Here is a 14,789-nt window from a genome sequence, read left to right as displayed (position 1 = left end):
AGAGAACAATCTTAACAGGCAGTCTGCCTCGGTATCAATTAAAGAAAACAGTCCTCTGTCTGAGGGAGTTAAGACGGCCTATCAGTGGATTTATCATTCTATCACCAGCGCCAGCGTTAGATAATGTGTCAAATACAATATCTTTTCCTAATGGACTGCGGATGAGTAACGCTTGATGTTTCATTCCATTGCAGATAGACAGAGTTTTCCGTCAGCCTCTCTCAAGACTCAGCTGTGGGTTATAACATGTTGACAGTGATAACGGTAGCATAGTAAGAGATGGTAAAGGTTTTCTGGTCAAGAAAAAAAAAAGACAATTGTACCCAGATGTTTAAATGTCAAAGAAAATAAAGTGATTGCCAGGGGAACATCCCCAATGAATAATAATCTCTTATCCGATGTATGATTATATTTACAAAACTCTGACGGGAAAAAGCTTAATATGGAATCTAAGAGCATACATGATGTAGTGTCCAGTAGTTTTGCTTTTTTAATGTTCTTTCATGACTCTTTTTGATTGTTGACATGATCTCAAACAATACAAGTGACTATATTTAATTGTATAATGTACTGTATTAAATGTTTCCAATATAAACAGACATGTAGTAACAGGGCTGCATACACACTAAGTAGAAAAATACAATCAGGCCAGGACACACCATTTTATTTATACTTGACAGACACATTACCAACAATACAGCACTTGAAAATGTAACATTTCGCTTTGATTATTATGTTTTTACTACAAGTCAGTGTGACTTTGTCAGCAACATTTCGTTGTGACTGAGCGAAAGAAAAGTACAGTAAATGTGCAGCTCAAACAGTGTGGACGGGTGTGTCAGTGTACAGTAGTAGCATCTGTGTATCTGGCAGCCATCAAGGTTGCACCCAGTTGATGTCATAGGCCTGTGTAGCTGCTCTGCTGCTAAGCAGTGGTCACAGTATTATAGATCTACATCTGTTCCACATACTGAACAAACAAACTGTGATGCTTGACCATCCAGAATGTGGATGAACGGACAGCAATAATGAAAATTGTTTTTGGCAAATTTAGCTGTAATTATCTCTAATTGGGTAAATATTGCATCAAGATGATGCAGTTAAATGAATCTGGGGAAAACCTAAAACATTACATCAAACCATTGATATCCCTTAGTGGTCAAATGATGTGCATGTGGAACATTTAACAAAGACCAGTGAAGTGAAATAGGTGGCCCCTTTAGACAATTTGAAACCAAGAAATAGAAGAACACACAAGAGCACATATAACAAGAAAAACAAAACATAGTTGAGCTTGAAACTATTTTTGATTAATTGACAATAAAAAAACAGAACTTTCCTTCACCAGTGAAATCCCAGCCTGGGGTTTGGAGCTGTTTTAATGAAACCTGCATGGACTTTGCAGCAGCCTGCTGTAATTACGCAGTTATGTTGGGGACACTATGCACAGCAGCACTGGTGTCATGAGACAGTTGGGCCCCGCTGCTGGACTGAAACAGTCTCAGCTCCCCATCCAGAGTCCCAGTCAGCAGCTACAAGAGAAAATAAAATGACATCACGTTCAGCTTTTACTCTGTGGATGATAATTCCCAGGAACTGGGACAGCAGCACACCTGCTTCCTTAAAGATGACTTGCATCGCCAAGGTCAAACTGTGTTTCCCATAGAGATTCTTGATTTTCCATACCTGCCATTTATCACAAGAACATGAAGCTGCCTGGCCTGAACTGTTATATAACTTTGTTTAATCAGAAATGGGACTTGAGGTTCTTGCCAGTGCTAATCATGGTGAGTCAACTGTTTATTCATTAATAAGGCACCCACATATCAATAAACTAGCATTAACTCCCACCCGTTTCAGCATGCACACTCACACACACGCACAAACACACACCACACTCTAATTAACATGTGGATACAGCACATAGACAAGCACACGTGCACACAATCACATCTTTTCTATATTTCCTAGCAAGAAAGGAGCATTATCTCATCTCTTTGTATCAGCCAGTAGAGCAGATGAGGGTGAGCGAGCATTACCTCAACACTCTGACAGCCAATCAGCAGCTGTAGCAATAGGAAACCCTCCATTTGGGGTTCAGAATGTGTCTCGTGATGCATATTCATATCTGCAGCAGCTGCTGAGAATACAGTATACTGTATCATATGATCAAACGGCCGTGCTTCGTTTTCACTTGACTTTCAAGCCTACGTGTCGTGTAAGACCAGGGTGTATCTATTTCATATTACTTGAAGCCAAGGTTATTTGTTCTGCCCTTAATCCCACTTACAGACTCATAAGGTTTCATAAAGCCTGCATGATGAAAAATAAATGAAAACAACCCACCAAAACACACAATTCAAATTAAATGGGAACGCTTGGGTGAACGTGCAGATCTGCTGTGGAGCATCTATGTCATTTATGGTGATTTCAGAGATTTTTAGGTGCTTGTAAAGAATAGAGCGTCTTTTAAAAACATAGCCTACTAACAGTGGGGATCTTGGAAAACAAGTATTTGCCAAAGCAGTTATAAAAACCACATTTGGTACAATAATAGTCCAACATTTTTTCCCATGTACTAAAGTTGTTTTATGCAGAAGAAATCATCTTTTTACCAGCAAGCAGATGCCTGTGCTGGGAAAGGGAGGCAATAATGGAGGTCAGAGGATGACTCAAACATACAAAGACTAAACTGAGGTGGGTTTAATTGTTCTTTGACGAGTAATCCTCGCAGCACCGCTCCTATAGACACAGAGAGATGCGTGTGGGTCCTGAAGACAAGTAAGCACAAACAAAAATACCCACAAAACCACAATGTACTTTTTAGCATATAAAAATGTTTTCAACTCATCCACGCAACAGTTACAGCTTATTTCTCTTGCTCTTCTATCTACAAGGAGTCCTCTTTCATCGACTCAGGGATCTTACTCAACAATAGCATTGCTCTCTGGCTTCTGCCTCTGGGCTGCTAAAATAACTACTTAAAACATAAGAGGGTCAGAGAGCAGCTGCATTAGCAACTACAGCTCTCTTCATTAACTGCCATCCAAAACTATCAGACTAAACGTCTAAGAATTTCACTCAGTCAGTCCTCTGTGTAAACACAAAGAGGAGAACTGAAACTACATCACAGATTTTCTAAAAAGTTGCCAACCACCTTAAGATCATTTTCTACATCATACACTTACAGCAAACATCTGTAATCCAACACATTCCATCTCTGCAACCTTCAACCCTTTGTTCACTGAGGCTAAAGCGAGCTAAGCTGATGAAGACTGAAGGTTTTGGGTGACCTTTAGGGTCAAAAGTCAGAGTTTCTGGTGAGCTGATTCACTGTAGAGCGGGGGGTCATGCTGGGCCATCACAACTGAGTTATTTGGCTTTTCTGAATATCCCACTTCTAAGGAACACAGGTTTGATCCCTATCTTCAAGATTTATTTGTGATGTCAGATGTCATTATGCAATGCAGTAACTGCTGATATATAGGTTTTCAATGTTATGTCATTCACAATCCATTTATTTTCACTTTTGGGGGAATTTTTTTTAGACATATGACCTTCCATATGCTCAAGACACGGGCCATGCATAAGAAACAATGTAGAAAAGGTGGGCTGCATCTCCTTTTATAATATTTTTGTTTCCTTGCTTTCATTTTTATTATATTAAAAGTCTCATTCAAGAACTTATGGGGAACTGTAGAATCGTAAATCAGATTAAGAATTTACATGGTGTGTCACACACATCACACAATCTAAGTTATCGTCAGGCATGCTGACTCAATACCATGGAAAAAGCACCACAAATCAATAGTTCAAAGCAGAAATAAAAATGATGATTAAGAATGCAATGTGGGCAGTGGTCAACACTTATTGTCAAATATTGGCATTCTGGATGATAGAAAATTTTTGCTGCAGAAAGTGGTATGGACAAAAGCGGAGGCTTTGAAGTTATGAGGAGCGATGTGTTTTCCCTCCCAAAGGATATATCATTCATCACTTGTAGAGCACAGACTTCACAAATGCCAACATACCAGGATGTTCTGTACTGTACATACTGAGAGGGGAAGGAAGACACACATGAGAGATGGGAAAAGGAGCAGACGGTCACTGTGGTCATCTGTGGGACGGGGTCACAGAGTACATGAAGTATCAGTAAAAAAAAAATCGTATTGCCAGTGGTGAATGATACATATATATACATATATTAATATTTATGTGTTTGTATTATTAATATACAAAGTTCTAGATTTATTGTCATCAATCGCAATTTAAACAATCCAAATAGGGAAAGTAATAGTAAATTCTTTCCAGCTCAGACTCCCTGCCTGTTCCTCCATCTGCCATCCAGCCAGTCTCTGACAGTCTGCATAGGTAGATGCCATTAATAAGGCCCTGGACAGGCCCATCTGAGTGAATGTAAAAGAACACAGAGAAGCACTGAGATAATCATACTGACAGCATCCATGTGTTTGCTCCAGGAGCTATGTGAGAAACATTTCTTCAACATAAATGCAGGGAACACCCAAGAATAAAAAGATTAGCAAGTGTTTATTAAGGCTGACACAATAACAGAACACATTATTATTTCAACATGACAGTGTTGGAGAGCGAGTCTTGATTGATCAGTCAATTTCAGATCTTCATGTCAGCCGTTTCAAAACAAAGTTTCATGCCAGAACAAAGTTATTATATAATGAAAATCAAATATAGTTTAGTTTTCACCTTAAATTTCCCTTAAGTAAATAAAAAAAAAGTTTGTAGTCTGTATACTGTGTATCTGTATACTGTATCTATACTGTGTTTCAACACAAATCTAATCTATGCATATTGAAGTAGTGAAATACTAAAACCAAGAAACCACTTTGAAAATGCTGGAGTGCAGTGGTGAGATGCATCATGTTAAAAATGAAAGACTGAAAACAGTGAAGTGAACATGACTCCATCCATGTTCCTCATCCCGTATCCCATAGTAAAAAAAGTTTAAAATGATATAAGCGCCACCACCCTTCGCTGATGAAGATTGTGAAATGTGGTTTTGTGCATTCCAGTAAAGAAAAGACAACGCTAGCAACTAACACCACACGGCTAACAGAGTAGATGCTTTCTAACACATGTGAAACGTTTTGATACTTAAAAATGACCCTTGTGACTTTGCAACTGGACCCAAACTCTTTATTTCCTCACTTCCTGTTCATTGCTGTTCCAGCTGTGTTGAACACAGGCCAGTTGATTTCAGAGAGGCTGTCTCAGCTCAGTCTGTGTCTCACTCTGATGTGACATTCTGGAGCAGACAGCAGAGTCCACCTCTGTATTTGCTGTCTGGCCACCAAGAAAAGAGCATTTTTGCTCTCTGGGGTCAGTAGAGGAGGAAAAGAAGAGAGATAAAGTATTTAAAAAGGACTAAGGAGTGCAAATAGCTTTTCGATTTGCCAAATGGCCACAAATGAAATGATACAGTAAAAATGTCTAGTGGGACGCCAGCTGCGTTTTTTTCCTGCCTGCAAAGAGCAAAGATACATGCTGACATATGGAGACGAGTAGCACTGAGCCTGAAAGCCAATGGGATGATTCACTCATTGTTCATCTTCCTAGTTGGGACGATAGCGCATGTTAACTTCTAGAGACAGCTGCTGGTGTCAGTAAGCGGTCACAATCCTGCTCTAACTCCAACACATGAAGTGCAAATGAGGTCCCAAGTATTTGAGGAAAAGAGTTCAGAAACTTCTTTCTTAATCAAAAATCTGAAACTGACACTAGTGTTTAATAGTTCTTATTTCATTCTGATTTGATTCTTGAAACAGAGCTCTAATTTGGATTTTGTTTTCTTTCATATCCTCTTCCAAAAAACACACATATGTGTGCATTTAAAAATTGACAAGACATATCAAAGTGCAGCAGCGTCTCTGGAACAGAGAGAGGTTGACTTTCTAGCTCAAAGATAAACAGAAATGAGCATATTGGTTTAACAACAGAAAATTTAGCTGACTATGACTTGAGTTTGTCCGTTTTCTCACACACGCAAACTTTCCATTTGGAGTTACATAAACAGCTTTCTCTCATCTGCTGATTTTCAAGTATAGTTTGAGTATCTTACTTTGAGTTTTACATATAATGCCATTGATATTCACACATAAGCGGTCTGAGTATACTTTAATGCACTCTGTTAAATCTTCATCAACATGTTTCTTTTTTAAATTTGCATATATTTTATAGCCAACAACACACAATAAAGATAATGAAATATGGCCAACAATAACACTTGACTCTAGTTGATCCAGCTAACATTGAAAATCCTTGCCAGTATGTTTAAAATGTTAACTTGCTGTAAAACAAGCACACCTGGTTGAGGATTATTTAAAGCAAACCCCCATTTTTTTCATTTGAAGGCTCTGGCTTGTAAATGCCTCCATTGCACCATCATGTTTATCTCTATTTAGTCCTGATAAAAGTTACAACTTCAACAAATTTTCCAATTCATATGGCATGAGTCATGTCTGATGAAGGCTGAAACTACATAAGCATACACTGTGTTATGTCCTCTCTTTCATCTTTTGTATTTTCTACTGGATATTACTGGAAAAATACAAGTACATGTCCAGACAGATGAGTAAACAGTCCACCAATTGTTGTTACTGTTTCTTTTCTTTTTATCCTGTTCTAAGTTCTGCTTTATCCTGACAATATGTACATTGTGGTTTGTTTTCTGTTGTTTTTTTCACTGAAATTCATTTGTTTTCAATCACAGACAAAAAAGTAGAACAAACAAGCCTTTTTCAATCAAGCTTCAGCAGCTTCTGAGATAAAACCTCAATTTCAGCTTAATTTTTGTTCACAAGTTGCTCACTTTGAGGCTTAAGTGAAAGTCACCAATTAAAACTCCCAAGTATCTGTATGAAGAAACACAATTATTTAGCAACGAAAGTAACTAAAAACAGGGGGTTCACTAACTTTTCTTATAATTTATAAAAAAAAAAATACATCAGCATAAATTACATACATTGTTTTGTCAGCGTTCACAGCAAGCACATAATCCACTGAAAAAATAAAGGAAAATGAGTGGACACTCCACTGTCCTTTTAATGAATCCACTTCAAAATAAGCTGATTTTTGGGAAATACTACAAAGACATATCCACTGCTGATGTGGAACAATGTAATAGGAGCTAGCAAGAGCTTAGGATGAGACAAATCTGAGTAAACCAAATAGAGCACAGCCCCATGAAGTCTATTTCTCTAGTCTGACCTAGTAACCTGTATCTCTGAACTGAATGTTGATTCGCCTCTGTCTTTACTTATAACCCTAAAGCTTTTAAATTCCAAAAATCACTGGAGGAAATAACTGCAGATACAGTATCACGACTGACTTGGTTTCAGGCACAACTCAAATTGGACACAGTCTAGCTTCCCTCTCATAAATCTAATCTACAAAAATAAATAAATACAAAGAGCATATTATTTTCTGTAGAAAATTTGCAAGTCTACTTTTATGGTTGCAGATTTAGGTCCAACACAGGGGAGCTTGCAAAACTTTACAGAGGTATGCCACATGAATTCCCCCAAGATTTTACAAGACAACAAAGTGAAGTGACAGTAAAAGTTGGGATCTCTCATTACAGAGTTAAGTACAGGAATAAACCTTAGGGAGTGAACCGTGGAGGTAGATCTGCCGCCTTGATGGTCTTTTAAGTAATCGGGTGGAAAACCTGAGTGAAAAATGAGTGGAAAATATGCATTGCATTATCTGTCTGTGCCTTGCATCGGACGGTTCTCACGGCAGTAAAACATCTGGCCCTGAGATGTGGCCTAAAAAGTGAGGTGAGCACAGGTTGGGGACACATTTTGGTTGTTTTTTTCATGTATTGGTAAAGACAAACCCACAGGCTCAGGAAATACAGCAATGCTATCATTATAATATCACACGGCCTTTGTCTTAGTTCATTTCAAGAATGATCAGCAATTTCCCAGGACTTTTTGAACTTCTAATATTTTCTTTTCTTTTCCTTTTTTTTTGGCTATAAACAAAAGACAAATAAAGTGGGATGTGTATGCATCCATTACAGTCAAATATTAGATCAACTGAATCATGGTTAACAAGAAGCAGCTTCACAACGCTGAGCCAGACACATCTCAACATATCGGCACAAGATCAAGTGTCTCAGGAACAGTGAAGAAACACTTTCACTAACTCTTTATGTTTGTTTGTAAGACTGAAGTGACCTATAAAAGTGTGTAACACTGAAATGATGGAGAAATCTCTATACTCACAGCCATATTATAAAGAGATATAAAGAGAGTCGAAGGTGTAAGATTCTGGATTCTATTAAACTCAACTCTGCAGCATCTTGAAATAATTAGAAATCCTGACGTTTTCCCAGACACAAAGATTCTCTCTGACACAGACTGAACTGTGGTTTCCCATGCCTAACCACTCCACGAGGCTGAAATGTTACATTAGGAGGCCGTCAAGTATCTCAAGCTATCGTATGAGGGATGTACAACAGGAACCTGACAAAGTTAAAAGTACAGTAAATCTGCAGCAATATAGGCTGTGTCAGCCACTTTTTAATAGTTGTTTACAACTGTATCACATTTATCTAATCATTTTATTAAACCATGAGACATGGCATCTATAGACTACCTCTCATTTTAGAAGCATTGCAAACCTATACCATCCCAGGTAGCATACGGAAGCAGGCCATTTCAGGTAATGAAGCCGCACTGTTGGCCTTCCTCTGGCCCAGACAGAATGGTTGTGAAACTGAAATGGCCCCCCAAATAAAATAGCAAATATGGCCCAAATATCCAAAATCAAATGTGGGCCTTTTTTGGTAAAGATGCACTGCTATCAGGTATGTGTATTCTGTATTTGGGCCAGTTCCGGTTTATCTGGTTTGTTCTTGGTTGACATATGGCTTGCTTGTGGCCCAGATCTTGGAAACAGCAGCGGACTGCCCAAGTATCATCATTCCACGTGGTATGTGGGCCGGATGAAAGTGTCAAAAGTGTTGAGTGTGGACTGGATCCGGGCCACAGCAATTTTGATATCTGGGATGTATCCTGCCATGCAGATCAACTGATTTTATATGTATGTAAACTTTTCAAAGTATCAAATGAATTTTGATTGAATGAATTGCTTCCTCAGGTTGCTTATTTGTCATTAACATAAATAGATTATTTATCATATTTTACTGGAATTACTGGCGTAGTGTAATTAATCCTTCCCAATTACATCCAGTAAATGAACGTACCTGATGTAACAAATGAAGCAACTATGTAAATATAATGCAAATACCTACTTGTTAATCATAGACATAACATCTCTGTCTGTGGTAAGAGTTTTTACATGATTTCATTGAGATGTGATATGTCAGAAGGGGAGACTTTGTCTTAAAGCATTACTAAATTTTGTAATTATCTTTTTGCCTTCATTTCAGTCAAGAGAGTGTGTGTCAACATAACACCATGTAAGTTAGCTTGCACACCTACATATCAGCCAGTTAAATTGGCTTTTCAAATGTTTTGACATACGATACATGAGGATAAATGTAATGTCATTATTTTTGGGTGAATTATTCACTTAATCTTGCAGTCAACTTTATCCAATAATTGACATTCATTTGAGGAGACCAGGAGAATGTGTCCAAAAATGATATCACATTTACTGGGCATCTCTTTATTAATACAGCCCTCATGTTTGATTTATAGCCAGTCTGAAACAGAGTCATTATATGTATGTAAAAATCTTGCCAAATGAGTCAATAAATTTCACTTTCAGTTTTATTTCAATTTGATAATAATTGTTAAGGTCTTCCTCCTGTTAAGAGCTCCTAGAATAAATAGGCCAGTGAATGTTGATTTTAGTTACTGATGAAAAACAGGTCTATCCCTCTGGGTGAGCAGACAAAAAAGTAGTTGTGCAGCGGTGAGTTCTCATGACTGGCCCAAGCAGCTGTGTGCTAATTGCATTCAAAAAATTGCTTGACAAACACTGGATAGGATGGTTTGCCAATGCAGATTTTTTGTGCAATAAGAAGCTGTAATTCAATAAAATATCTGTGCTTAGAATAGAATTTTAAATCAGACAGACAATTGCCTGAATAAACATACAGCCTAAATATATAATAAGTATATTGAAAAGCATGAAGCCCACTAAATCCCTAATAAAAAGGCAAAAACAATTGGCATCACCCACTAGCCCGGGTACTGTACCTAACTAAACACTGATGCCACAGCTCTTGTCTAGTCCGTGTAATCCTTGTCAGCATCAACATAATTCTTAAGCTGGGAACATATTTATTCGTCTTTATTTAAACTCGAAAATCATTGAGGGCGAAACCCTCATTTACAATGACACTGAGCAAGAAAGAAGAACAATCAATTAAAACAAACATATAGATACAATTAGTAGATAAAGTAACAACAAAATCAATTAAAACAGGTACAAACAGAAGTTAAAAGGTTTGGGATTGTGGATTTAAAATGACCAAGAGTTACCATTGAATTAATTTTTAAAGTGCTTTGTAATGTGTTCCAGGTGGATGTTGCAAAGAAGCCAAGAGCAGTTCTTCCAAGCTCTGTATGAACACGAGGGACATGGAGCTTGAGCCAGTCATTAGTCCTAGAGTAATGTGGTCCAGTGGACCAAACTAGCGTGGAAGTAATATAAGAAGGCAGCTTTCCAATAAGGGCCTTGTAAATAAACAAATACATATGCTAATCCTCTCAGAGAGAGAGGACCACCCAGCCTTTTAGTACAGGATGCAATAATGAATGTTGTAAGCATCACCAGTAATGAACCTGAGTGCAGAATGGTAGACAACATCAAGGGGCTTTAAAGTCGCAGCTGAAGCATGCCTGTATAAGATGTCACCATAGCCTAAAACTGATGAAAAAGTTGCCCCGACAACAGTTTTTCTACAATGCAACAGGAAGCAGGATTTATTCTTATTGAAAAAGCCAATCATTTGCCTTGGTTTACTCACCAAATTTGATACATGATTTTTGAAGGATATTTTCTCATCAATTCAAATGCCAAGGTATTTGTATACCACGACTCTTTCAATATTGGTACCACTTTTGGGGTGATGATGAGGTTATCCAAATTAATATTTTGGGCTCCAGAGAAAAACATAAAATTGGTTTTGTCTGCGTTTAAGACTAACTTATGGATATTGAGTGCAACTTCTAAATCAGCAAAACAGTGCTGAAGATATTCAGACTGTACAGTATCCGCGGTGCAATAAAAAATAGTACCATCAACGTAAAGATGAATATTACATCCCGTTACAGCAGAAACAATATCATATATAAAGAGTAAACAGAACAGGACCAAGGACTGAGCCTTGTGGGACACCTTTTGCAATTTGAACAAATTCAGATTTAACAGTTCCTATTGCTACACACTGCTGTCTTTCCATGAGATAACTCTGGAACCAATTATACGCAACTTTATCAGAACCAATATTATAAAGTTTTTTTAAGAGCAAAGCATGATCAACTGTATCAAATGCTTTTGAAAGGTAAATAAAAAGAGCTGCACAGTGTTTCGTACTATCCACAGTTGAAATGATGTCTTTTAAAACAAGAGTGGCAGCAGTAACAGTGCTGTGCTTGGTGTGTACTTAAAATAGAATGATTTAAGTTGGTCATTTACTAGAGGTTCTGGTATTTTGCGAAGTATGGCAATTTAGAGCTAGACCCATAATTGTTAAGCATAGCTGTTCCACCGCCTTTATGTAAAGGAGTCACATAAGCAGCCTTCCAAACTGTGGGAACTGTACCAGATAAGACAAGAAGGTTAAAAGCATATGTTATGTAGCATGCTACAATTGGGGTGACAAGCTTTAAGAAGTAAGGATCAAGTTTATCCTCACCAACTGAATATTTCAAATCTAATGCTAGTAAGGCACTGGCCACATCACTGGAAGAGAAGAGCTGTAGTGTAAAACGAGGACTTGGCATTGCCTGAGAGTCAGGATAAGTAGTGGGCGGAGGTATTTCAAAAAATACTTGAACCACCTGTCTCACTGTCTATCACCGTCTTACCTTGTGAGGCAGCTAGATTTGCGACATTGATTGGCCTGAACCACCAGTGGTTCGGACACAAGCACATAACTGAAGCCTGACAAGATGGATTCTTGCGTGATCTTGTGATGTCATGATCTTGCGAATCCAGGTGCCTCGCAAGGTAAGGCAGAGGGGTCCTGTAAAAGTTTCTTTAAAGAGGTTGCCAGCAGCTAAAAAATCAAACGCAAATCAAAAGCAAAACAAATCTCTTTATGCTCTGATATTTAGGATCCATCAGCTGAAGTGAGAGGAGGAAATGAGAGAAGACTTATGGTTAAGAGAATTCACTGTCTTCCAAAATTTTGATGGATTTGGATATGAATTTGGAATTAAAAGCAAATAATAATCAGCTTTAGCCTTCTTTAGTGCAGCTGTGCATTTATTTCTAAGGTGCCTGAAAGTAAGCCAGTGACCAGGCTCGCCAATATGCCTGGCAAGAGCGCAGGCTTTATTTCTCTCTTTCAGCAAGGATGAGATTTCAGCTGAAAAAAGGGACTTGACCTATTCTGCACCTTTTTTTTTGAGGGTGCATACTTATCAACTACACAGTTAAAAGACTTACAAAAGTGGTCAAGAGCTAAGTCAACATCGGGGATTTTAACATTATGATAAATGTCACTTTCATAAAGATCAGACAGGATGGCTTGTTCAACAAAATATTTAAAATTCCTACTAATCACCATCACCGTTTTTTTTAATCTTTGTATTTCTAATACAAGTTGTTGGACAGTGATCACCAAAACCAAGCTCAAATATTCCCGACTGAGTAATTTTGTCATTTCTATTTGTTAAAATAAGTAAATTAAAGCCAACTTAGAGAGGTCATTTAAGTTCGGCCTGGTAGGATCAGTAATTAGCTGTGAAAGATTTAAGTTTTAGATATCTTTTAGATAATCAGAGGCAAAGCTCAGCCTGTTTAAATTAAAATAACTTAAAATGATCATCTCTGAATCTATATATGGAGGTAAAAGACCAGCTAGCTCATCAATAGCTGAGGAGGAAGCAGAAGGAGGCCTGTACACTGCAACAACAGTAATTGAATTATGTGCAATATTTACTTTCAGAGCCAAAACCTCAAAACATTTATCAACTGTGACTGCATTAATAACAGTGCAGGTAAAGGAAGCTCTTGTGTAAATGGCTACATCACCTTCCCTTGAGTTTCTATCCATTCTAAAAAGGTTATAATTATCCAAGGCAACCTCAGAGTCACTCATGGAGGATTTTATCCATGTTTCAAATAAAACTATAACATCAGGATTTGTTTGAGTTACCAGGATTTTCAGCTGGCCCAGTTTTTCATGTTGAATAATGCTCTGCATATTTAAGTGAGTGAAACCTTTTCTGCTCTTAAAGCCTAAAGGACTAAGAAAAGGGTGTGAAGCAGATGCAGACACTGGGGTATTTGTAGGTGGTGGGGATGACAGAGCAGGAACAGCAGGGATTGAGGAAGTGGTTTTAACTATGATGAGATTGTTTCTGTGTGGACTGTGAGTGGATTTTCGTTTTGCACACTGCCTTTTCGTGATCCTAACAGCAATGAATGAATTAGTGAGGGAAACAAAACCAGCACCAGCAGGACCCACACTGCCGGGGACAGGGCTATGAAATACACAGCCAGGATGCTGAGCAGGGTCTTGCTGGGGAGACCATCAGTTAAGACTAAAAGCAATGAAGTTATTAAAATTGCAAATCAATTTCCCTGTTCCTTTCCTGTTAGGATGCCGTCTATCATATTTGAACAGGCCCCACTCAGCCCAGAATGAATCAGTGACTAATAAAACAAAGTCCAGTGGCAGTAGAAACATTTTGCATCCACAGGTGCAGACTTAAAAGATGGCTAAAACATTTAGAGCTCTTGGTCATAGTGGGAATGGGACCAGACAGGACCAGCCTGGTTTGAATCAAGATGTGCCCATGTGGATATCCATATTTTGAAGGTGGGAAGACTTATCATGCTACTTTATTTAGCTGCAGACCCTCTTGAGCCCTCTAACTCTTTCATACATTTGTGAATTTTACAACTTTAATGTGGTTAAATCTTGGCAGGTTCCTGTAATATGAGATGTCAGTGACACAAATCTGAAGATACTGATTGAAAGTGATTCCAATAAGAGCTGACCTCATGAAAATAATCATATTGCTAAAATTACACTGAAGAGGAAACGTTTTGATTATTTGCACAAATGAATGTGAAGATTTTTAAAGAAAGTAAGAAAAATAATTTGTCAAGGTATTACTGTGATACTACAATAGTAAGTGGTCACAGTTGTGTCCTAATTTACCATGTAAATTTTCATTTCGATAAGATTAAAGCAATTTTTTACCTATTCAACCCACGACACCTGGTGAAAAACAATACAAGTCTGTAGTAACGTCATCCATTGATTCTTTTAATTTTCTGCTTTGGTGGCATGTCCTTTCAAACAAAACAGAATGTACAGAGATTCTGATGGAGAGCGAGCATGCTCTGACTGATGAAGTGTGTCTTCAAACTTTGCAGATCACTGTAATTCAGCCAGTAAATGGTCATGGATCAAACTTTCCACTTTCAAACTTGGAAATCTGAATGTATCTTTGTGCTGCAAAGTTAAACTGAATAGAGTTACACAGATGGACATGCCGATTTAAAACATGTGCCTCGAGTCCAAAAGATAGTCAACAAGAAGCCTCATGAGACATCCACCAGAGGCTGCGATATTATATTTTAAAATGTTTCTTTTG

At 37.9% G+C, this 14,789-nt stretch overlaps 1 protein-coding gene across 2 annotated transcripts in view; it reads right to left on the bottom strand.

Annotated features, from left to right (window-relative positions):
* Positions 1 to 648: 648 nt before the first annotated feature.
* Positions 649 to 14,789, bottom strand: part of wdr27 (WD repeat domain 27) — a 52,866-nt gene continuing 38,725 nt past the window's right edge. Inside the window, exon 24 of one of the 2 annotated variants that reach the window (XM_044373889.1) lies at positions 649 to 1,532. In XM_044373889.1, the coding sequence (XP_044229824.1) occupies positions 1,419 to 1,532 (114 nt within the window). In that variant the 3' untranslated portion in view covers positions 649 to 1,418. Of the gene's footprint in view, positions 1,533 to 4,531; positions 5,351 to 14,789 lie in introns of those variants that run through there. The other variant, XM_044373890.1, reaches the window with a different exon arrangement.

This window comes from Thunnus albacares, chromosome 14 (genome assembly GCF_914725855.1).
Source record: "Thunnus albacares chromosome 14, fThuAlb1.1, whole genome shotgun sequence".
Taxonomy (NCBI): Eukaryota; Metazoa; Chordata; class Actinopteri; order Scombriformes; family Scombridae; genus Thunnus; species Thunnus albacares.
The sequence above is the reverse complement of the archived record's forward strand: the minus strand, read 5'-3'. Positions and strand labels throughout refer to the sequence as shown.